This window comes from Paramormyrops kingsleyae, chromosome 10 (assembly GCF_048594095.1).
Source record: "Paramormyrops kingsleyae isolate MSU_618 chromosome 10, PKINGS_0.4, whole genome shotgun sequence".
Taxonomy (NCBI): domain Eukaryota; kingdom Metazoa; phylum Chordata; class Actinopteri; order Osteoglossiformes; family Mormyridae; genus Paramormyrops; species Paramormyrops kingsleyae.
In genome coordinates, this window is record NC_132806.1 from 26,701,420 (window position 1) to 26,727,083 (window position 25,664).

The 25,664-nt window shown below is 48.6% G+C and overlaps 1 protein-coding gene across 8 annotated transcripts; it reads right to left on the reverse strand.

Annotated features, from left to right (window-relative positions):
- Positions 1–785: 785 nt before the first annotated feature.
- On the reverse strand, positions 786–23,089 carry LOC111836395 (phosphatidylinositol-binding clathrin assembly protein). Of its 8 annotated transcripts, none has more exons than XM_023797621.2 (20): positions 22,018–23,087; positions 15,468–15,610; positions 13,592–13,667; positions 13,396–13,498; positions 12,916–13,009; positions 12,503–12,614; positions 12,295–12,401; positions 9,911–9,952; positions 8,358–8,443; positions 8,119–8,242; positions 7,607–7,725; positions 7,395–7,498; positions 6,907–7,017; positions 6,354–6,470; positions 6,217–6,274; positions 5,942–6,083; positions 5,467–5,490; positions 3,753–3,809; positions 3,355–3,471; positions 786–3,213 (listed from the first exon to the last, which is right to left on the reverse strand). In XM_023797621.2, exons 1-20 carry the CDS (start codon positions 22,145–22,147, stop codon positions 3,199–3,201), a joined length of 1,881 nt encoding a protein of 626 aa, XP_023653389.1. In that variant the 5' UTR covers positions 22,148–23,087; the 3' UTR covers positions 786–3,198. The 8 variants fall into 8 exon arrangements, with proteins under 8 accessions (XP_023653389.1, XP_023653391.1, XP_072573709.1 ...); XM_023797623.2 differs by having other exon boundaries at positions 6,217–6,247; positions 22,018–23,085; XM_072717608.1 differs by having other exon boundaries at positions 6,217–6,247; positions 7,395–7,725; positions 22,018–23,088.
- Between the last annotated feature and the right edge of the window lie 2,575 nt (positions 23,090–25,664).

The following is a 25,664-nucleotide window of genomic DNA, read 5'->3' on the forward strand; positions in this document are numbered from 1 at the left end:
CAGAGCCACACAGACACTCACACTCAGGACTGCCAACTCAACACCATCGCGTTGTGACATGCTTCCAGTGATGTTCTGTACAGCAAAATAAGTGGAAGTGTTGACTAGTACTACTAAGTCAAAAAACTAGTACTACGCTGATGCTTGTGCTGCACTTTCAGAAACATCCACCAGGTGGCAATAAGGCACAAGAATTGCAGCTTAAAATGTGGTGGTGGGGGTGGGGGGGTGAGAGAGAAAAATCACCAGCATAGACATCCTCCTGACCTACAGGGCTGCTCACTGGGAGAGAAGATCGACTGGGACAGTTGGGAGATTCCCACGTAGCTACGGAAAGCCAAGTCCGGAGAACCAAGGGAGAATTTACAGGGGCGGGGGTCACAGAAATAGATGCCCGTGTGGTACGGTTTCCCAGGTGACAGGATGAGGTAGCACTTTCCTCTGGTTCTTCATTTAGCCCTGAAAAGCCTCATACACCTTCGCAGGCAGTCGTGAAGAGCCGCAGGCGAGCAGGACACACACACACACACACACACACACACACACACAGGCTCCGGTATACTTAAGCATGAGCAGAGGCTGTTACATTTCAGCGGGACTCAGAAATAAGCTCACATTGAACTAATGAGGGGGAAATACAGGAGACCTATGGATTTCTGTAACAGTCCAGAATGGTATGACACCTCAGAGGATGAAATTTCTCATGAGGCTTCACACCTAACTGCCGCTTCACTGACAGACACCGTCACAGGGAGCAACAGCCACAAAAGAAACACAGGAAACAATTTAGGAATGGCAAATGACTTTATTTTACTTTTGTTCAAAAAACAAAACTGTGTGTGACCCAATATGAAATCTATATGCATAAAAATAAAAGCCCATGATTTTTTTTGTTCTTTTTTTTTTTGCAATATGCTTGTCACTGCTAATTCAAACCTTGATATTCCTTCTCTTATAAATAAGGACGTAGAAAAGGGGAATGAGGCACGGGCCCGGCCTCCCTGCTGGCCGAGGACTCGTTTGGCATCAGAGATGGACAGGGCTGAGGGGGGCCGTCCCTCCCCCACTGCATGAGACAGAACATTGGCCCTGTACCATTCTTAAAACACACAAAGAGCAAAATATATCTCACACACAGAAAACAAGTTTTCGAACACTGGATTGCATGACACAGGCACACATACGATGTGAGGCAACAGTTCGATTCAACCTAGTTTGGGGGGGGGGGGGTGCCAAAACGTGCAAAAAAGTTCAAGGAGGGGAAAAATAATCATAACGACGACAAATCTGACAGGAAAGCATCCAGGAGAAGAGCATTCTGAGATTCCAGGCTGCTGTGAGATCTCTAGCCCAACTGCTGGAAGGAAACCAGTGACCCAAAGCTTCTCAGCAGAATAGGGACGGAAAGTTCAGCACTGGTATGAGTAACAGAAGATAACGAGCATACAATTCGATTCCTTACACCATGTAGCCAACAGGTGGAGCTACAGAATTAGACACCAAAAGAATCCATTTGGATACAGAAACTGACCATCTGTGCAAAGACGATGTGTGATGCGACTACACCTCACATATCTCAGCAACATATTGTTCTGGTGGTGTGAATGACATTGTCGTGTATGACCCGGTGAGCGGGAACTGGCTACCCTGTCAGACGAGATTTGCTACAAATGGGTCAGAAAGGTAGCTATATGAGAGCAGGCAAAAAGCGCTCGAGCGTCACGTTGGACTGCAACGTCTGGCCATCCGTTCAGCATATCGTCGGTAAACCACAAGGAGTCCACACTTAGACGAGGTAACGCGACTACATACGCATCATGCTTCGTTTTAAAAAGGCATCCAAACAGCAACACAACACAGACCATGCAACTCAAAAGGCAGGAGCTTCCCCAAGGCCCTCCCTACCCCCAACCCCCCCATCTCCCAGGCTGCATAGGTCGGTCTGGAATCCATTAAGATTTAACATAATGGAAACGGCACCACGGGCTGGACGATGACGGAACTGGTTTCACTTTCCTCATTGGCAAACCACAAAATAAGTGGGCATTTTCACACTCGCAGACAATCCTCTCAGCTGACCCACTACCCTGCTGTGAGCCACACAAACATCTCCTGTTTTAGATCATCCCCTTTCGATGGGCATGCTCGCATCACCCAGAACAAGACAAAAGCAGAAGAAAAAAAAAAATCCATTTTCATATGACTATCATTACCAAGAACATGTTCCTCATGTTGAATAGCAGCACCTGACAACTTCATTCCCTAGAGCTCCACCTACTTCTGAAAGCCACACCTCTTTGCTGAAGCCCCTTTTCCTTATTGGATAAGGATGGGAGAGTAAATTCACATACAGAGGCCCTTTGGAAGTTACTCTAATGAAAAAGGAAAGTAAAGAAACATCCCCATCAGACAGGGCTTTGAAGAGCAAAGGCGGTTTAGGGGACATGAGGTCACAGAAGTCCTCAACTCTGAACGGGCATCCAATCCCCGACACAGTCCTTGACGACCAGCAGCAAGACATCGCAACAGAGGTGTATCCTCTCAGTCTCTCACACACAAACACAGTCACACACAAAAAATGCTCAGAGGTCAGAAAAACCAGTTCCGGTACTCCCGACTCGCTACCGACAAACATTTATCCACGAAGGTGGAAACTCCAAGCTGGCGGGATGGAAGAGCAGAAACGGGCAGACGGCGATCCTGAGCAACAGGAGCAAGCCGCAGCTACGCTGTGGTCTTACCCGCCTCGGGGCCCCCACCTGGAGGCTGAGACCCCCGGCGGCCCCGGGGTCCTCACAGGAGGACGAGGAGAGAAGCAGACACAAGTACATAACAAAAAACAAAACCCAAGTAGCACTGACCTGTACCCATAACTACTCCCCTAACCCAGCAACCACGTTCGTACAAGAGTGAACCCTCCCCATCCCTCCCCCTCCCCACTCATGTAAAAACGAAGTCTGTAAAGGACGAGTCTGCTGGACTGCGGACAAGCAGGCATGGACCGAGGTCAGCGAGGTCAGGGGGGGTCAGTGGGGCCACCTCACGCTCTGGGGCTGCTCTGCTGCCGCCCCACCCGCTCCCTGCCCTGGTTTTGGTGTCGTTCTGCTGTTCGTCCACCATCCGCTGGTCTGTTGGCATCTCCCGTCCAGCCCCACACCCAGCGGAGGAGGGGGGCGAGGGGGGGGGATGGGGGCAGCACTACATGAACTGGATCTGTGGAAAAAAAAGAGAGAGAGAGAGCCTCAGGGCCCAGCAAGCAGGAGAGAGGCAGAGCCAACAGGCCGCCAGGATCACAAGGCTGATTCGCTCTCCAGCACAGATGGTGTGAGGCACTGGGGGGGGGGGGGGGGTTACCTGAGGTCCTGGGATGGGGGCAAAAGGGTTAGTGGGTCTGAGTACAGGCTGGTTGTATACAAGAGGCTGCGGGGCCAGCATGGGGACCCCAGCCACCTGGCCCATCTGGGGCGGCACCTGCAGGCAGAGAGGAAGCACAGGCAGCAGCGGCCCACTGACAGCAGGGATCACCTTGAGCCAGCTTGTGAAGGGAGTGCTGTGTTAAAGCCCCCCTCTCTTACAGGACAGCTTGTGAAGGGAGTGCTGTGTTAAAGCCCCCCTCTCTTACAGGACAGCAAAGGTGCCAACAAGCCACCAGGACGGGAGCGGGGGGATCCCACCTCAGTGATTTTCGTTACGTTTAGTGATATTGGCTAAAGTTAATACTGGTGACATCACAGGTTGGGGGCGATCCTCACCATTCCATACACAGGCACTTGAGGCGTCGTCATGGGAAACGGCATGGGGGCGGGAGCCTGTGTGGAGCCGGGTGAGAGAGAAAGCTTTAAGTCAAAACGTATAGGCTCGGCGTTAATAGCATGCTAAAGGCTAACCATGCCGAAGTGAAGGACAGCAGGGCGTCCTGGGGTGGCGGTGCTGATGCTAATGCTAATGCTAACGCGAACCACTTACAGGGTCCGACTCATTCGTACCCTGCAAACACGAGGACTCGAGTCCTGTTGGCCCTAACAGGGTGACCCATAAGATGGCCGGATACTTCAAACGCCGTCCAGATAAAACAAACACAATGTCACGTCACAGCCCTAGAGGGCGGAGGATACTCCCAGACCCACACGCAAAGTGCAAATAAACGTATCGTGGCAGGTGTACGAGTCATTTTAATAATTGAGACAACAGCTCTTTTAAAATAGCAGTTGCTGTCTTTATTAACAGCCACTAACGGTTTAATACCAAAAGCGACAGAGTGGGGTTGCACGATATCACATCACGATTACATGGTCCACGTGCAATAATCACCAGGGCTTTAGATGACGGGTGTAAACGTTTGTCGGGACGCCGGATTTTCAGTACTATACGGATGTTAACTTGTGCCCTCGATTTGGAATGTAGATCAGTAGTGCATCTAAAACATTAATGATTAATGATTATTGTGACACCCAAAATTTAGTAGTCTGCATAAATTCGGCATATCCTTGTGTTTATTAAATTCGGTTAGCGTGGTGTGCAACGTGCTACTGTTTTGGTAAATCACACAAGCGAGAAGCACTGAAGTGCCGGTGAAGAAAGGGACTCAGCAGCCACGACATCTTTAGAGAGAGGCGGGTTTTGTAGGTAAACAAGGTAAACAAGACATCGGTACTTTTTTAAGTAAAGTCTGACACGTTTATTAAACATAAGGACACAACAAATTGATACAGATTACTAACTTTTGGGCACCACAATACGCCACTCATTAATATTTTAGGTGCACTATTAATCTTCTTACCAAATTGTCTGTGTAAGTAAACGTCCGTATAGTGCCAAAAAGCCAGCATCTAAGCAAATGTTTACGCCTGACATCTAAAGCCCTGGTGAATATTGCACATGTGCCATCACCTACTGACCATCAGCCAATCTGGACAGTGGCTGTGATCAGGATAAATGATTGTGCACAGGTGGAGTGCAGAAATGGTGGCTGCCATGGTGATTTACCGCTCATACGATGTCATATTGCCAAAACGACACTGACGGCAATAATTTCGACCGAAGTATACGGCCACCTTTAGTGTACAAGCTTTAACCACAAACGCAAAGGCTCACAGACGAGGCTGAAAGGCAGTTTGCCATCTTGTCAGCCACAAACATGCAAGGAGAATCTGAGAAAAGCTCAGACTTGCTGAGAAGCATGCAGACAAGAGCAGAAAGGTGCAGATTAATCAGGCCCGGCAAACAGAGACAGGCAGCGGCAAAACATGAGCAAACATGAGGAAGCTGGTCCCCAGAGTCAGGGAGTCAGGGCAGAGTCAAATCAGGTGCCCTGCCAGCGGGGCGGCAAAACACGAAGATGTACATCTAGAGCCCGCATGACTCGTCCGGAATGCAGCCGGTGCAAGACGGGCCGCTGTGCCAAATAGGCCCCACAGGAAGTGACATCTCTAGCATTGCTACACAACTATTTGATGGTGTACTTACGTAACCAGCATAGAACATTCCATTCTGCGGGGTTAGGAGCAAGTGAGAGAGAGAGAGAGAGATGAACAGATAGGAAGGGAAGCAAGTGAAGGGAAAAGGGAGAAGCGGAGCAAAGCAGCAGGGGAGGAGGAAGCACGGGGTTAGTGACTTAGTGACAGAGAAGCCTTACGGCGTGTTCAGACACGAACAGCCATCTTTATCCCTTTATCAACACGCCGCGCCAGGCGACGGTGTGACAGACGCCTGATTGGTGGCGAGAGCATTGCGCTCCCACGGGCATAGACACGCTTGACTGTCACGCGTAGCTACACATGCTGATTAACCTGAACTGCTTAGATATCTCTCCCAGTTATCTATAACAGGCTAGAATGAGACTTTCTTTTTCAAACTGACACCAGGCGCCTGGTGAGCAAGTCGTTTGAGTCTCTGTGGATTACGGAGTTTACAGACTTGTAGCAAGTAGGGGAGCAATCACCATGTGGGCCAGGGGCACAGGCGCAGGTGCCATGGGCGTGGGGGCCCAGGCCGTGGAGGCGTGGCCGCCCAGGGCCTTCGACTGCCATCCGGTGCCCCCGGTGAGCTTCTTCTCGCCCGGATGGGTCCACTGCATGTCCGGCCTGGGGGGGGGGGGGTGGGGGGGGCAGACAGAGGCAGTCAGCAGAGCGTGTAAGCAGGTACACCCACACCTTAACCCCCTTGTGCCCCTCCGGAACCGAAACTACAAAGAACAGGCAGGGATTGGTGTCTCACTTTTTGGCTGAGGATCCTCCAAAGTGCAGATCTGCGGGAGACAGCGGGAAGAGCGGAGCTGAGGGCCAGCGATAAAAAGCCGCCACGCGCGTGTTAGCATTAGCCACGGCTAACACATGGAGGGAGGAGGCACTTACTGCCCACGAGGCTGGCCAGGGAGGAGTCCAGGTCACTCGGTAGCAGCTTGCCTCCCGTGTACAGCGGCATCATGGGAGCCTGGTTCTGCGAGGGCAGTGTGGGCTTCAGTAAATCACCTACAGGACACCACCGGGGGGGGGGGGGGTTATTTCCACACAATGGACAAGTACAACCACGAGAGACAAACAGGCCAGCACCTCAGAGACCATTAGAGCTGAGAGCAGAGTAGCCAAAAGCCCATTAGAAACCCCCAGTCAGAGGGTAAAGGCAGAGTGCTGTGTCACTTCCTGCACAATGGCAGTGAGAGAGAAAGGAGCGAGATTGAGAGGTCAACCCCCCTTCCCCCCCCCAACAGCACCCAAAAAGCACACATAGATGCAGGCCAGCAGAGGCTCGGATTCTCCATCTATGGGCCTTGGCGGGAGCAAGCGGCAGCATGAAGAGACAGCGGGTGCAGGACGACGCCCCCTAGAGCCAGCAGTGTGCACTGGGGGCGGAGGGCACCCAGGCTGCTCTCTGGGTTTCATCATATATCCATTAATTAACTTTTACCAGCAGCAGGCTCCACGTCATTATTGGCCTCACTAGTCCAGAAAACAGCATCAAAATCTACACTGATGGCAGGCTTGGGAGCAGTCTGCTGGACAGGGAGGGTCTCCAGACCTGGGGGACAGAGCAGGTACACTGTGGGTCACATGGGAGATCACATGACTGCACACCTCCACCTATCAGAAAGACTCCTCCCTGCCAAAGCCTGTCCCCAAGCCGTGGTCCGCAACAACTGTGCAGCAGGCTGACAGCTGACACACACACACACCGTGTTAACACCCAGGAAGCACCACAGATGTCCAGATCGGAAATCGAGTGCCGTCAGGCTTCACACCGTGCGTGAATCAGTGTCAGCAGTGACTCCATTTAGTAACAGGATCACAAGGACACGTCTGTGACCCATAAACAGGAAAGGAGGAATGATGGAAGCCTGAATCAGGTGATCTGAGGGGAGAGAGACGTGGGTGCGGGAGCCGCTGAGGGCCACTCACCTCCCCAGGCATTGCTGGGCATGGCAGAGATGGACGGGGTGCTCTGTATTGCCGGGATGAAGGCTGGCTGCAGATCGAACAGGTCGCTAGTGAGGTCTGGACCGCTGTGGGTGAGGGAGTGGCCGTCAGCTGGGCATTGACACCACATCTCCGACGGGAGCGGCACTGGCTCTGTCCCAAAACTGACTCCCCCCACTACACCCAGAGTATACCAGTTGGTGGTAGGTGTGGAGGTGGAGAAGAGATCCATGGCAGCACTGTGGTTGTTGGTGGTGCCTACAGACTGTGAGCTGGGGGAGGTCTGCATGCGAATCTCCTTCAGCCGCTGGTCCTGGGGGGGTGGAAGGGGGACACCAGCTAATGATCAAATTAAAACACTGGCCCATACAAGGCTTGCGTTCCTCTGACTTATGTCTAAAGCTGGAACACACCAGGACAACGGCGAAACACTAGCAGCAACCAAGGCCAACGAATGACTGGCTCTCGTCGATCGTGAAAATTTGACACAAGAGGTGAAGGTTGACATACAGCCCGAACAGAGCGCTCATTTTCACCGAAAAGCTTCACGGCCAATTCCACATGCTGAATTAGCCAAAACAGCACCGACTGCATACACCGGCCTGGCCGTCACCAACTCTCACACACAGCCCGATGGCCTCCAATGGCCCGAGATAGCCCTGGCGAGGGTGTGTGTGTCGGAAAGGGATGAAGCGGCCACACCCACCTTGAGGGCCTGCAGCCTGGCCTGCTCCTCTTCCAGCGCCTGCTGCTTCTCCTTCTCGTCCACACGGCTGAAGGACATGCCGGTGCTGGACAGCGAGGACACGGCGGTGGACAGGGTGGAGGCCCTGCGGGGGACACGGCAGGCGCTGATGACAGGTGACTGGGTTCCCCAGGTGACACTGAACCCTATCTCCAGCTGTGTCACCGAGACACACATCGCGGCCATTTCCATGCCTCTACCTGCTGGCTGCGGTGAACTCCTTTATCTTCTTCCCCTCCAGAGAGGCTAGGTGCTGCTCAAGGGCCTCCAAGAGGCTGTTGGGGGCCTGAGGAAGGAGAGGGAGTCAGCACACACGCATGCACAAGCACACGCACACATGCACGCTCCATCTGCACCCTTCAGACACTGCTTTCCAAAGCCCCTGCATCATATGAGCAGAATAGCATCACCTTAACAGCCTCATGGGAAAACTGTATACAATACAGTAGTGAGGGGGAGGAGCCAAATGAGGTCAGAGCGAGAGAAGGGGGGTGGGGTGTAGCACACGTGATTGGATAGTGCCCTGCGGAGTCAGGGGAGGAGGTGGGGCAGCCAGTCCCTCTTTAATAAATCCTCCTAGACTAAAATTATGCAGTTAAAAATCAAGGACTGTCAAATACTATTAGCCAGCAGCTACACCCTCAGAGTGGCCCAGCTCACACAGCATAATCGTCTATTCCCTGGGGCGACCTTCAAAGGGGGCAGAAGTTGGCCGCCGCGCGGAGGGTCAAGGAGGCAGTTGAGGCTGCCAGGCGTGAGCTGGCACTTTGGAAAACTAGGTGTCCCTGTAGGCGTGCATGGCCGTGCGAGGGGCCCCGACACCAGGGTAGAAACGATGCCACAGCAGGTACTGGTCCAAAATGGGTGGGGCCTGTCACGACCTGGCCAATAAAACCAAGCCTTCCATGCACTCTCTCATGTGACGTGGCTAAAACTATGAAAGCAACTCCTGTATGAATCACGCTGACAACATGGTTCTAAAAGAATGATCCCGTATATGGATCTGAAGGCCCAGGACAGAACTCCACGCTGGACACATACTACCCTGTGTGACCTCACAGCCTAAAGCCATATACCACAGATTGGATTCTTCTGTATTATGAGGTCTGACCAACTGATGCAAAATTGTTCAAGCCTTTTCCTTTGCCGTGTAAACATCGTCACACAGATGTCGATGGGGGGGGGTCTGTTTCTCACACAGATGTGGATGTTTCTCCCCCAGTGTCGGGCCCCTAACCCACTAAGAACCAGGAGGTAAGGATAGGTACTCCTTATCCATGAGAGCATATAACCTATGATGTGCTTACCTTCTAAGGTAGAGGGGAAAAAATTAAATCAAACATACCAGCAAATGCAAAAATATGACATAAAATAAGCCAGAAAAGAAGAAACTGAGAGGAAATAAAAGACGGAAATGGAATCTGTCTCCTGCTGTCCCTGTGGCTGCATGTAACTCACAATAAGCGGCTAATGGTGTAGGGTCCCCACACTGCAGAGATACACGGCAGTCATGTGACCATACTAACTGCGTGCTAAGCTGCGTGAGCCCAAAGGGCTGCACGGGTGACTCGACACGTTAACGTGCAACAGGTGCACACCGGCCACACCGAAAGAGACGGACCGGGCACCAGGGGGTGAGAGACGCACCCCACCAAAATCCAGAGAAAGTGTCAGAGGAATAGTTGAGCAGAAAGTGAGAGCGGCGCCAGCTGGGCCACGTGGAGGGGGGGCGGCGATGGGGAGGCGCACTGACCTGCGTCAGATCGGGGATGTCACCCTGATCAATTCCAACTTGCTGTGTCACAAGAAGGGCGAACGGAAACCAAAACGAAAAACAAAAAACAGCACAGAACCACAAGTAAAGAAAAGAAAAAAGGGGAGAAATAAAGAAAAAAAATACAACAAAAAAAAGGGTCGTTACTTCATGCGGTGACTGTAAACAAACAAACAAAAAAACAACAACAACAACAACAACAACAGAAACAGGGGCAGCGTACTGACATGCTCACACACACGACACACAAGGCCGCGTGGTACGTGGCCGGGACTGGTGTAGCACTGGGCTCACGGTCATGTGACCCGGGGCTCTGGACTCAAGGGGGCAGTCTGCCACACTAAGTGACATAAGCACTGGTATTGGGGGGGGGGCTCATATGGATAATGACCTGCTGTTCCCTTAAGTGAGGTGACTGACCCAGTTATAAGAACTCAAACCACATGAATGTATCAGAGTGCTGGTTCAGCAAATAGCTGCAGCCCACCGGCGCAGAGAGTTAACAGAGACCTCTATGGGAGGCTGTGATTCCTGTGGTGAAGGTGAAGGCCCAGACAGCCGTCTGCCTTATTGGCCTGTGGGGCGGGGGGTTAAATATCAGCTGCTCCGTCAGGGAAATTCCCAGAATAGAGGTAATTTTAAACTTAAAAAAAATAAAAATAATGAAAGAACAAGCCTGTCTTTTGTTCAGGCAAGCAGTGAATCACCGAGCAGGATGCGAGCGATCATCTGCGGCACCTGCAGCCCCCCCACAGGGACCAGGAGGCGGCAAGAGACTCGACAAAAGGTGCTCCAGAAATAGCTGTAAGAACCTCACTATGTATCAAACAGCGACCTTCTCAGATTTTCACACAAAGATCACTCTGCTGCATCTCAATAAGACCCCCAATAGGGACAAAAAAAAAACACTCAGTTAAGTCACACACACACATACACACACACATACACACAGTCAGTATGTTTACATGCACAGCTAAGTCCAGTTACGGTTATAGATCCACTATGCCATTTAATCGGACTACTGTCCTTGTCCCAGTATACATGCACGGGAGGGGAATCGATTTATTGATCGACGTATGTTTGGCTCCGCTATGATAGGTGGCAATATGGCTCCTTTCAGCTTGTTCATATTGGGCTTGAGCTATTCCGGTTGACCTATTTCATCACAGACGTAAAAATTTTTTAATTGTAATTGTAATGGAAACGTGGACAAATGAAGTGACACAAGCTTTAATTGTGATCTGGATGGAAGAACAGATACAAGTACAGGGTAGCATAAGAAATTAAGTATTTTGTATAATATACTATGGCAGCACGGTATTGGAATTTTTTCAAATATTGCAGTGTGATTTTGTTGTGATAAATATTGGGGTATTTATGAAACAAAAAATGGAATTCAACATAAATTTCTCAGGAACCCGTCTAGGAGTGATTTAAACAACTATGATGAAAATGATTACAATCGTCTCAGAGAACATGCTGACAAGCTCATGCAAAAGCAGCGGAAGTAAACTTTAAACTGATTTTTAAACATACTAGATGATCTTGAAAAGGAATAATCATTAAAATTGCAAAACTTGCTAGGTTTTTTTTTCCTATGACAGAGTAAAAATGTTTCAGTGAAACGGAAACTCCCTGCGCTATAATATCCATACTGAAGTGAAGGTAGAAAAAGCCTGATCTTAATCGAGCTGACTAGCGATGTAAGCATTGGATATACATAACATGCGATGTTGGTATTAATATCACATGTCCTCCAGTCCTACTACAGCCATTTTTTGATTTTTTGGTACAAAATACCCTGCTTCGTGCTGTGATGTACCAAAAGTACGGTACCTGGTGCAGTGGAAAAGCGCCCTTTATTTAAGCCGTAAATTGGACAGCTTTACAGCGTTGTATATTTCAAACGTGCAGTACGTCCTCTGCTACGCTCCAAGCTTCTCCTGTATACCAGCTTCTTCTGCTACTTCCGGGTCAAAGCCCAGGGGGGTGGAAATATGGAGCATGTGCAAAGCGCCGCGGCCGGTTTCAGTCTGATTGATCGTATACATGCAGGAGTAAATTGACTCGCAATCGCATTGTCTGGGTGTCTTAGTCCGACTAAGCGAAATTCAATTTAGTGCAATGTCATGTTTATATGTACTTTTAAAGTCTGGTTTTAGTCGGACTAACACATTAATTCGATTTTCTTAGTGTGCATGTAAACGTACTGAGTGATATTGGGCCCCAGGTTTGAGGAGAGCCAGACTGGGTTTGGATTGGTCCCTATTGTGCACATGGGTTCAGGCCGTGAGGGAGGGGGCAGTCCTGCACCAGTCCTGTATGGGAACTCCGCTCCGGGAAGAAAATGGGTCAGACTGTACCTCTGCCACTTTGAGGAACTCGGACAGCTTGGTCATCCTGAGTAGGAACCTCTTATAAATGTCCAGGGCGTCTTTACACTGGTTCTTCTTCATATCAAAGTATTTCTCTGAGGGAAGACAACCAGAAGAGCCAGAAATAAGGAAGCCATTCCCCACACACCCCAAACACATATGCACACCCGTGCGCCTGAAAGGGGAGCCTTCCTACCCAGCAGGTTAATGACGCCCTCGTTGTAGGCAGCGAACAAGCGGATTGAGTCCTTGAAGAGGAGTACGAAAGCGGCGTTGATCACGCCGTTGGTCAACTCATTGGGGTTGGCCTATGGGAAAAAGGTGAGAGCTTCATCATGCATCTAAAACGAACACACACACACACAAAACATTTCCTGTCAGGGATAGAAATACACGGATAGCTACGTTTACAGGAAATTCCCATTGAAACCCTATTCACCATAATTCCGAAACTACAAAAACGCAGGAAGAACAAGATCAGGCAACATGCCCCCACAAGACAGTGAAATGCATCAAATCCCATGCAGGCAGGCGGACAGACGGATGCACGCTGAGCCACGCCGGAGCCGTGCGAGCGCAGACACGCCCGCGTCGGGCCACTGCCACTACCTGGAAGTCCAGCAGGGCATCCAGCTGGTTCTGGATGATGGGGAGGGTCTTCATCAGCTTCTCCGTGTTCATGGTACGCATCACTCCATCCACGCTGTCGGGGAGGCAGACGGAGCAGAGTCAGGGCCCCCATATTGCCCAACGTGGGCATCCCCCAAAACGATAAGGGAATGTGGAAGAAAAAAAAAAAAAGCATTCTTTGCCGTTGGCCTCTCTGTACCATGCAGGTGGAGAAAAAGCAGTGTGTGTGTGTGTGTGTGTGTGTGTGTGTGTGTGTGTGAGAGAGAGAGAGAGAGAGAGAGAGAGAGATGTGGATGCCCTTCAGGTGATGTTCAAGCCCAGATGTTTTCACTACTATTTGCCATCATAGTGCTGAAAGTGCCCCAATTTGAGACCAACCATACCAACCCCACACTTAAAGAAGACTGTGAGTGGGGGCTCACGCAAGCCCCCGGCTGGGCAGACCTTCAGGCCCCTTACCCCCTCTTCATCTTGGTGAAATCCACCGCCACCAGCCTGTAGGAGAGCGCTTTCTCGTTCAGGTACCGGCTGTAGCGTCGGATGAAGGTGGACATGTCATAGCCTGGGGCAGGATAGAGGGTTAGGGGGGTCTTGTATGGCGCTCTCTCGAAGCCTAACAATGTTCAAGGTGAAGTGTGACGAAACGAGCCTCTACCTTGCAAGGCCCCTTTATCTATGAAGTTGTTCAGGTTGAAGAGCGTGTTTCGCGAGGCCAGGTACTGGATGAACCTCTGGAAAAGAAGGACAGCGCGTGACGGACAGCAGCATGGCCCAAGACTTGGGAATGGCGTCATCAGCTGAACGGTCACGCAACCACGGACATCTCTGGACAGGAGTAGGTGGGTTTTGTGTGGTAATATCACGTGCCAACTTAGAGGACGAGGTGGACTGCTGCAAAGGATAGAGTCACACGACCGAGAGGGAGAGGAAGAACAGCCAGGGATATTGCAGGATGTCCAAATAGGAGAAACAGGATCACAGGTGAAGATCTAGAAAAACTAGTAACCTACATAAACCAGCCAGGTCCAGAGGGTTAGAGCTCCTGGATCCTTTGTGGACACTGTGGGCATGTGACCACCCCAGCCTGCACTGACCTCTCCCCCATTTGGAGCCAACAGGTGATCTGATGTTACAGTTGCTTAAACTAACTGTCTATCAGTGGCAGAAAACAAGCTGGACCAAAGTATCAGCCAGGTGAAGAAAAAAAAATCAATACAGTAACAAACTCCACTTAAAGAGCAAACACTCCATTAAAGGTTCCATGAACGCCTGCACTAGTCCTCTTTCGGGAAAAGCATGTACGACAATATTAGCGACATTCATGTCTCTTTGATGTACAGGGTTGTAATTAGAGCAATTTCTAGTTAAGCCATAAGAAGCAGAGGTTACATGACCAAGTGAGATCACTAACTAATGCCAATACAGGGAGGTTAGGGTCCAAGGGGAATGATATAGAAAGTTCATAGAACTGAACTGAGCAGAGCAAGTTGGGTTGGCGCTTGGGAGGGAGCCCAAGACCACAGCCTCACATTTGGTGAGACACAGGGAAGAACAACTGTCTGGGTTGCAGGGAAGGCAAAAAAAGAAAAAGAGAAAAACCAGAGGCTGCAGCAACATCATTAATCTTTCAGAAACAGATCTCTGACAAACAGCTGGGAGAGGTATGGCCTTTCTTCAGGGCAGAAGGCGGCACGGAGCCAGGCAGCCAAGCGGCAGGTAGACTAGTCGCGGACACAGAGATGGCGTGCCTCGAGGAGTGCTGAGGCCGCCCCGCTGCATGCTGGGAAACACTGCGTTCACCTTTCAGAATGCAAACAGCACCAGGCATGTCTCAGAGGGGGAGGAGTTAGCAGCCGAATCATAGGGAAGCGGTGCATTAGATTTCCACGGTGTCCTCATCGGACCTGTCAACTACATGGTGAAGCCCCGTGTACAACCTTCACATCTAACTCTGCTCCAGAACCAGCCAAAAAAATACAACCCAGTTCCTAATGTTCCTGGTCCATGAAACCAGGAAAGACTGGACATCACAAGCACAGTGATGGAGATTCAGGGAGCTGCACTGAAACACTATCAGCCAACTGAAAGAACTGTTTAAAAATACAGGGCCAGAAATGGGAGCTATTACGGGACACTTTGAAGAGGGCTACAGAAAACGCTTCTTTAAATAAAGGGAACCGGGAAGCATCTGGAACAAGCAGAACAGTATCGGACCAAGTGTAACAGGACACCTCGAACCTGAAGCCAGTCATTCTTATGGGGGGGTGTGTCTGTGAGTGAGGGTGCCCACATGCTTGTCTGATGGTGGGGTGGGTGGGGCCGCCGACCACCCCCTCACAGAGGTCCAGCTTTATCTTCACTGCTCAGGACTGGGAGAGTCTTTGCGTGAGGCAGCACTGATGTACCATTGGCTGCCCACCTGCTCTCAAAAACTCTCTCTCACCGCCACTGTCATAAGTCTGTGCTCCTTCGCGTGCCGAGCTGATTATACTGTGCATGTGGGGAGGGGGGATGCGGTTCGCAGGCCTCACCTCGTTGCCGTACATCATGAGGTGATGGGTTGTGATGAGGGCCTTGAACACCACAACCCAGCTGCTGTTGGCTGTCCTCTCGAAGACTGTGTCGGCCATCTGGGGGATGTTCACGTTCATCTCACTGGTGCAGTGGATCAGGTCTGTCACAGACACAAACACACACATTAACCTATAGCCCCCTCAAAGCTACTTATTTTTTTATGAAGCTTTTCTATTGCAGCTCCATCCCATGAGCACATGGGTCAACACACGACTGATAAGAAAGTCAATGTGTGGTACAAGCCCTGCTGATCCTAGTTTCCCTAAGCAAACATTTATACAGCTCTGTGGCATTTCGCTCCTGGAAAGAACCCAGCGTTCCCTTTCACATGTATGAACGGACATGTCCTATAAGCTGGGTCACAGCGAGGACAGCCAGGCCGTCACTGCCACTCGGAGACTCGATGCCGGGACTGGAGTTTAATCGCCCGTGAAGAGAGTTGCTAATATCGCCTAGTTGCCCGACTCCCTGGAACGCTGCCTTTCTGTGGCCTATATATGTGACAGGACTGGAACGACGGAAATGACAACAGGGGACCCAGGTACACACTGTTATGAGCTGAGCCATACGTCACTGGAGCATCGTCAACCCTGAATCAGCAGTCTCCATTCCATGATAAAAGCCTTTCACACAGTGCGGTGATGCCCTGCTGGGACAGACTGAACGAGGCCGAATGACACACAGTCTAACAGCACCCCCAGCTTCTGGTTAACGTTGAAATCTACCTGTTAAAGATTTTCTTATTAGGTGCTTGATTGTTATGGATTCCTCCATTAAGCCTGGGGTGTGGGGGAGAAACCATGTTGGATGAATAAATCAGCCTGCTGGTTTACCCTCCCTAGACAAGGCGGAGATACCAGCCACACTGCTGTGAGCTGTTACCGTCATAAAGAACAATTAAACAAATATAGCTAACACATTCAACACATATGGTGTCACCGTCCAGTCATACGGACGTCAGGCCCGAGAACCCGCCCACAGAGCATAGCAGTGAGCCAGTCCCAGGACGAATTGCTGTGTCAATCGGTTCCTTGCAGCACTACAGACTCATGGACAACCAAAACCCAGAGCACAGGGGCTTGGGGGGGCTGCACTCAATGTAGATTACCACAATACAGGAATTCAGCTTTGATTAACCTATTAATTCACAGAAAGACCATTATAACTCCCAACTCAGGTATGCAATGGTGATTTTGGTAATACTACTGCATGTAAAGCATATTAAAACACAAGTGCAGGGAGCCCTTAACTCAGCATATCGATGGCAACCTATACAACTTCATCAATCTTCCTAACATCATTTTCACATTACATTAAAGCATAGGCAAGCTAATCCAGCTCGTAACATGGATGTTCACTGAAAATGCAGTTACAGTAGCTGGTTACAAGCTTGGACACTGAGGAGCCAATGGTTAATAATCAGCATGAGCTTTGGATTTACACAGAGGATTCGCCCTCCAGGACAGAGAATGTGCATCTCAAACTTAAAGCTGCAGCTCCTTCCAGTTGCAATGGAAATGGACACACTGCTGTGCCACTAATTGTGTTTTATGTGTTTTCCACAGACTGCAGTTTTGGCAAAAAATGCAAAATGTGACAACTCAAATATAACATTTTTGCAGTAATCTTACAAATGATACGTGACAAATCACTGATTATCAGCCATCACACCAAGTATCTCCCTGCTACCCATATAGATGGAAAAGTTTTCTGGTCCTTTTGGTCAGCTCATCAGTTCTAAATTCAAGCGGCACATGATACCATTTTAAAGTGGAATCCCCTCTAAAACATGTAATTTCAGTGAAACATCCAGCTGTAGACCTAGCGTATGTGAGCCGGTTTGGAACAGACCCCCGACCCCCCCAGTACGTTACCATATCACCCAGGCCCATAAATCAGGGATCCACGTTCCTTTTCTATCTGAAAGCCTACAATTACAGCCAAAATGGGCTGTTTCAGCAGTTTTGCAGGGAGGAAAATTACATTTTTCACAACTTCTAACAAGCCAAAAATACACATCTCACCCACACATACGCAGAGCTAATTATTCTCATTGCTCTCTTTCTTCACTGTTAACGTTATATGCTGTTAAAAGGTCAACTTATTACACTGTTGTAATATAACATGAATCAAGGTCAGAACATCTCCACACCAGCAGAGATTCACATACACACTGGTATGCCGCATGTTAAAATGCCAAAAGACGCACAGAAGCTTGCGAGGGTACTGGAGCATGACCCAAACCGCAGCATCCAGCTCGACCCCCACCACCATGACCCCCTCACTGGTAGGCTAGTCAGCCTTCACCAAGGAAACACCCAGCTCCAGGGTCAATGGGGAATTTGTCTCCAGTATCATCCACAGATCTGAAAAAACCACAAGTGAGAGCATTGCTGGTGCCAACATACAACAAGCTCACTGGTACAATAATCAAGATGCTTAACCCAGCAAACATCACTAAAACAGCCGACTGCATGGGTAGGAACCTGTCTACAAGTCACAAAAGCATCTAAACAAAATGCACAAACTCCTGAAATAGACACCTATCATTTGTAGGAAAGAGAATAACTAGAGCAGTCAGCAAAAATAAAGCACATATGAATTGATCCATTTGCAACAGCAGTTCATTGCAATTAGGAGGCTGGGCCGGGAAGAACAGGGCCTGGGTGGCGCATGACAGGAAGTCAGTCTGTCACATGACCTTTGCACATACATGGTCAGTCAGACGCATGAGGCTTTCCATCAGTCAGCCACCCAGGCCATGTGTAAGCCAGAACAACCCAGGAGACCCCAATATGGAAGCACAACACATAAAAAAGGGGAAAAGGGAGGCTGGGTCCAAAGTCACCAACATAACAAGTGACCCCTGAATAACCCCCCCACCCCAAAAAAAAAAAAAAAAAAGAAGAAGAAAAACATCCATCACCAGTCACCTCAGCCACTTTGAATGTGACTGGGGGAAAAATGCAAAATATCAAGAGACAATTTGATCAGTCACTTGTGGAATGAGACAAAAATAGACATGCTGGTTTGCCGAGGAACATCCCCACGCCTCTTTGTCAGGACCGGCAGGGAAAATGCACGTCATTCTCATCTTTGGACTCCTGACGTCAAACAACCAGGAGGAGCTGGGAGGGCAGGGGAACGGAGGCGGCCAGCCACTGACAGCCTTGCTGCGCAATGGTAGCAGATCAAATGCTGGTGGTGGAGGGGAGAGCATTCCGAAAGGTGCTCGGTGAGTCGGCGGCTCGCCAAGAGGATCGCTTTAAAAATAAATAAATAACTGAAATTTAATTTAAGGTCCACCCTCACCCCCAAAGGGACATCAGTGACGAGCGCTCCACAGCTGACGCACCGGGTTCAGCTAAGGCCACCGGCAGCACGAGTGCTGGGCAGAGAGTCAATCTTGGATGCGTCTGAAAGGTCTGCAAGTTCTTACAGCATTACAAAAAGCTGTGATGTTTACAGTTATTTATTTAGTGGGCAGGTGTCATTCGTGCCGACTTTCAGATAAGAGCGAATGACGTCGGCGGACAAGGAGGACGGACAAAAATCAGCATCCATAGGCTGCAATTGACATACAGTGGCACTGCTTATGAAAGATGTTAAAAGCTCTATTTTATGGATGTAGAAAAGCCAGGGTAGCAATTCAAGATGCGCATATATCTTCATAATAAGAGGAGTACAGATGAGGACATCAGATTGGTGCAAACACACAGATTATACGCACGTGTACAAGTACACTCTGAGCAGCGGTGATGCCAATCGCTAATTAAGAGCTTGATAAGCTCAAGTTATGTTCAGCAAAATCCACAGACACGCTGGGTTTATTGAGCAGACACATAAGGACACAAGACAAGAGTCCCTGCAGGAACACGGCAGCAGAAAACAAACCGCAATAAACCCCCAGAAACATTATATTTAAAAATTTTCACAAAGGAACTGTGAACATCTGGTAGCTGGAGTGGAGACACTCCTGGGCCCACCATATTGGACAAGACGGACAAGTGACCGTTCAGCGCAATGACTGCATATGAAGACTGGAGCTACTGTTTCATCAGCACGAGTATGAACTTATTAGCTGTTCCTACACTGTGAATCCGTAACAAACAAACACACACACACACACATCTCTTTACATACCTACAGTAAGAGGCTAAACTGCAGCTCTCTGCACTTATTTGTTTAGCCAGTGTTTGCATCCAGGGAGACTATTGCTACCTTTTTCTACTGTTGGATTTTTCTTGAAACCCAAACTGCCCCAGTAACATTCTTGGCCAAGGAAATTCCAGCTAAGCCCATCCTGGAATTTGAACGTACAACTTAAGAGTACAAGGACAGATTTCTATTCAAGCTACCTATGATCAAGAATGTATAACAGGAAAGGATAAAATATATAGCAGAAGCTGTTTAAGTACCACAGTCAAGTACCATCTTGGTATGTTTTATTCTCAAACCATTAACATCTGTCTTAATATTCATTCAGTGGTTTGGCTCCTCAGGGTCTTGGGATCCACACCAGGGAGTCTGTGTGTCGTTTCACTGTCCTCTCTGGCTTATGGAATATTACATTTTCGCAGTACAATAAGTGATAAACACTCATACTTGGGGTGTGGAACCAAAGAGGAAACCCGTGAACAGTGCCAGACAAATATAACCCTGTTGGCAATCTTAAGCAGGCTCATTCCTCCCCAGCGCTGGCACTAAATTCACAGGTTTATCGTAACAAGTAACCAGGGCCGCTTCAGCACAATCTGGAAAATAATGCTGTGTGCCAACTGTTCTAAGCAGCTGCCTAGTGCTTACTGAGCTCCATGACAACACTTCAGAAACGTTACAGGGCCCAACCTTTAAATGTCAGTGCCGTGCAGAGACAGCAGAGCGGGCCAGGATTGTATCAGATCGCCACGCAGAGGTATGCTAATAGGAATGGACACGTTCCACCCAAATTCATTACTCTAATCCGGCCGAACATGCCTCTGGTATTCCAGACTCACCTTTACAGAAAGTGAGAAATAAAACGGACCCAAAATAATGAACAAAACTCTGACTTCAAAACGTTCGTCACTAAACAATTGCTTTTTCATTTACCACTATCAGGTTTTCATAATTTAAGAACACTTATCATTGTCTGACAGCATACTAAGACGTTTGTTATCCTTAAGAAACAAAAGGCATCAGTACTATCCATCGCTCTCATTACATAAGGCCTGGGTGTCCCACAGCAGTTATGATAAGGTCTGGTATGACAGCCTAATCATTCCAGCAGTATCACACTGCAAAGTCACCGTGGAAGTAACTGGGGTTCATTCTGGCTGCCAGGAACTCCGCCACTCTATAGTTATATGCATCTTTTTAGAATATCAGAGACCCCAACCAGAGTGACACTTAGCTGGTTACCTTAAAGGGTAAGTGTGTAGCTGGAGGCAGCATACTGGCTATATGTATTAAATTATTCAGTCGTCACAGAAAGCCCACAGGAGCTTACGAAGCTAAAGTGTTCTGTACTTTTAAACCCGAACATTAAGATGATCTGATTTATCATCACATTAAAGACAGTCACACGTATTGTGGCTGTTCTAAAAACACTACATTGAAAACCGATAGTGTACTGAGTCTTTGGGGATCCTAAGCGTTTTGAGAGACCTTGCAGACAACGTCCGATTCGTATTTAAGCGGTTTGGTGCCTAATAAAAAACAAACAGCCGAGTAGCTGATGTAAATAATTTTACTGTATTAAATGACAGCAGTTGCCAGGCATTCGTTGAATATTAGCGCTGATTTTAGGAGAGTTATTTAAAACAAGCAAACAATAATCGTTCAGAATAGGGTCCGGAATTAACGCAAAAAAATCATATGTTAAATCACCATCAACTCCTGATCAAGACAAAGCTGGGATTTATTTGTAACTTTAATGTGATATACACATTCTTATGTACGGTATTGTAATAAACATTTTGAAATGGCATCGGTGTAGCAGCCGAGATGCCGCGGACAAGGCAAAGCGGAGATCCGTCACGGAAGGTCGGTGTTAATGGGATGAATGAGCACCACAGCTGTCAGCAGCACTAACCAGGCGACTATCTAAACAAGACCGCCGGTTCGGATGCCGAGTGCCGCATACCTAGCATACAGAAATTGGGGTGGAATGTAAAAAGAAAAAAAAAAAAAAAAAAAAAAACGTGGAAAAGCTACACCCTCTCCCAAAGGCAGCTGCCCTGAGCAGCAGCTCACCAAGGTCTGGACCGTTTGGATCTGACCCGGCCACATCCAGCTCAGGGTGCCGGAGCGATTCAAATGATCTATCATTTTGGCGAGGATTATCGATGAAGAAAAAAATAATCATTTATTCATGAAAACGTCCAGACAGTGTTACTATGCGCATTTATCACACTGGATATCGATGTACTGTACTTGGGACTACTGGAGTCAAAAGACGGGGTATAATGATATTTCAAAACAAAAGAAAAATAGTTTAATGTGACACCCTAGCCGGGAGATACTCACAGTCGAGGTGCTTCCTCTTGGGCCCGCTGACTTCGTGCGTCGTGGCCTTGCATACGGCTTTGCTGACGGCGGAGCCGGTCATGCTGTGCTGAGCCGCCGCGATGCGATCCGTGATGGACTGTCCCGACATCGTCCGTCCTGCTTCGGCACGCTGGCAGGCCGGCTAACGCAGTGAAGTCTCGCTCAGGCTGGATTCCCTAACAGGCGCAGCCGGAAGGAGGGGGGCGGTGGTGCTGTTAGGGGGTGGAGGTCCCTCTCTTTCTTTATAAGTCCCGGGGAACAAAAAGCGAGAGGAGGGCGGCACGGGGAGAGCAGGCAGGAAGGGGGGTTACGAGACGGCCTCCAGGTCCAGACGCCGCTAGCTGGTTAGCCTCGCCGAGTTATCCTGCACTTGTTAAACGGCTAGCCTTTTCACAAAATAAAGATCACCCTCACTGACAAGCCGGCTAGCTTCGCGAGACACCGGGGATAAGCGGCCCCGAGGCTGAATGCCGAACAGAAGCGGCAGCCAAACCCCCCCAACCCCCTCGCCGGCGCAGATTAATGAGGAGTAACTACCACCCGAACGGGCTGGCGAGCTGTCAAGGTGTCCGTCGGTGCTCTCCGGTCAAAGTGCCAGGCGAAACGAGCAGATATAGCACAGGGAGCGAAAGCGAGCTGCCAACTACATCTCCCGCGTTAGCATGCTAGCCAGCCGGCTGTCTCGCGCACGTCTGAGGAAAAAACGTAAAACGGCTGCGAAGCTGTGTGGTCGTTTTTTTTCACACACCGCTGTCCCGGCGTTCAGGGTGACACATGATGGGGAGCTGAGAGCTGGCTGCGATAAGAGGCTATCGTTCACATGAGTGCCACCGCCTCTCCGATATCAGGGCAGGGAACATGAAGCTTTTTTTTTTTTTTTTTTTTTTTAAATATATAAGGAACTAGTAATTCTCGGCCGTCAGCTGTTCATTGTTTAGCCGTTTCGGTTCTTCTACCTCCCCCCCGTTTCCTCGTTTCTCTGCTTCTCGTTATTCCGGTGTGTAATAGTGTATTACTCTAGACAAAATGGCTCCGCAGGAATCGGGTGACCATATCGGGGGAGGGGTTGATCAGGTCTCGGTGGTGGTGATGGGGGGGGGGAGCAAGGTGGGAATGTTATCATTAACAGCTATATTTTGTGCTTGGCGGTCCAGGCGAAAAGAGACCCCAAGAATCTGGTTTAATCAGACCAAATTGCGCCAGCCTATACATTATGCCTGATTTTCCACTTTACTCGCCTTGACGCGAATGTCACGCTTGAATTTTGTCGCCTTTTATTATAGCTGCTAATATTTGACAAACCTGCTCCCTTGGATGCGGGAAGTGTCTGGCTTGGCTTTGGACTGTGACATTTCCATCCCGCTCCCACTTAATTCGTTGCATTGCAGCTTCTTGTTCAGTTCCTGACAGTGTAGAGTGTGCATACAGGGAGTGCAGAATTATTAGGCAAATGAGTATTTTGTCCACATCATCCTCTTTATGCATGTTGTCTTACTCCAAGCTGTATAGGCTCGAAAGCCTACTACCAATTAAGCATATTAGGTGATGTGCATCTCTGTAATGAGAAGGGGTGTGGTCTAATGACATCAACACCCTATATCAGGTGTGCATAATTATTAGGCAACTTCCTTTCCTTTGGCAAAATGGGTCAAAAGAAGCACTTGACAGGCTCAGAAAAGTCAAAAATAGTGAGATATCTTGCAGAGGGATGCAGCACTCTTAAAATTGCAAAGCTTCTGAAGCGTGATCATCGAACAATCAAGCGTTTCATTCAAAATAGTCAACAGGGTCGCAAGAAGCGTGTGGAAAAACCAAGGCGCAAAATAACTGCCCATGAACTGAGAAAAGTCAAGCGTGCAGCTGCCAAGATGCCACTTGCCACCAGTTTGGCCATATTTCAGAGCTGCAACATCACTGGAGTGCCCAAAAGCACAATGTGTGCAATACTCAGAGACATGGCCAAGGTAAGAAAGGCTGAAAGACGACCACCACTGAACAAGACACACAAGCTGAAACGTCAAGACGGGGCCAAGAAATATCTCAAGACTGATTTTTCTAAGGTTTTATGGACTGATGAAATGAGAGAGTCTTGATGGGCCAGATGGATGGGCCCGTGGCTGGATTGGTAAAGGGCAGAGAGCTCCAGTCCGACTCAGACGCCAGCAAGGTGGAGGTGGAGTACTGGTTTGGGCTGGTATCATCAAAGATGAGCTTGTGGGGCCTTTTCGGGTTGAGGATGGAGTCAAGCTCAACTCCCAGTCCTACTGCCAGTTTCTGGAAGACACCTTCTTCAAGCAGTGGTACAGGAAGAAGTCTGCATCCTTCAAGAAAAACATGATTTTCATGCAGGACAATGCTCCATCACACGCGTCCAAGTACTCCACAGCGTGGCTGGCAAGAAAGGGTATAAAAGAAGAAAAACTAATGACATGGCCTCCTTGTTCACCTGATCTGAACCCCATTGAGAACCTGTGGTCCATCATCAAATGTGAGATTTACAAGGAGGGAAAACAGTACACCTCTCTGAACAGTGTCTGGGAGGCTGTGGTTGCTGCTGCACGCAATGTTGATGGTGAACAGATCAAAACACTGACAGAATCTAAGGATGGCAGGCTTTTGAGTGTCCTTGCAAAGAAAGGTGGCTATATTGGTCACTGATTTGTTTTTGGTTTGTTTTTGAATGTCAGAAATGTATATTTGTGAATGTGGAGATGTTTTATTGGTTTCACTGGTAAAAAATAAATAATTGAAATGGGTATATATTTGTTTTTTGTTAAGTTGCCTAATAATTATGCACAGTAATAGTCACCTGCACACAGATATCCCTCTAAAATAGCTAAAACTAAAAACTACTTCCAAAAATATTCAGCTTTGATATTAATGAGTTTTTTGGGTTCATTGAGAACATGGTTGTTCAATAATAAAATTATTCCTCAAAAATACAACTTGCCTAATAATTCTGCACTCCCTGTAAAGACGACTGTCATTAACAGGCATGTGTGTCTGTGATTGTATTGCATTGCAAATTCATTATTAAATCTTTCTGCACCAGAGTCTGGTTTTGGCTATTTAAACAGAGAACGTTGTGTACCTTGGTCGTTTCATATGTGAACAGTTAACGTGTGAAAGTTATAAGGCGATTTCATTTTACCTCTTGAATACCCTTTTCCACAAAAATGAGGGTTACCAACTCTCACGCTTTCAGACTGTCACGCGCATGCAAGATATCTTACGGCAAATCTATATTATTCCATTATAAACCTAAAATTAGCTGCATCAAAAGCGTTGGAGTAGTTTGCAAACCATACAAAGGATTTACAAGGTAATAAAACTTGTTACATGCATGTACGTGCGTGTAATTGCATGTGTGTGCATACTTGTCTCGAATTAATAATCTCACCCCAGCCAGGTGACCAAAGTTGGCAACCCTGAAAACGTAATATGTCAGATGCAAGTATGGTACTATACGAAAATAAAACTGTTTAGGAAAGAATGGGTTCTGTCCTGTATGTGCTTCTTAAAGGAAATGTGTGTACAGAAAAGTAATTCTGCAAGTCCAATGATAAATACGGTTTTTGGAGAAGAGAAGAAAGGAGCACAGTCCCGATTACGCCTTCAAACCAAGC

Bases quoted from the DNA above. Each gene is read 5' to 3' on its own strand.
- LOC111836395 (XM_072717608.1), bottom strand. From the start codon at position 22,147: ATGTCGGGACAGTCCATCACGGATCGCATCGCGGCGGCTCAGCACAGC. The intron at 6,248-6,353 runs GTAAGTGCCTCC...TGTCTCCCGCAG, and splicing joins CCTGGCCAGCCTCGTGGGCA to ATCTGCACTTTGGAGGATCC. The intron at 6,084-6,216 runs GTGAGACACCAA...CCCCCCCCCCAG, and splicing joins GGAGGATCCTCAGCCAAAAA to GCCGGACATGCAGTGGACCC.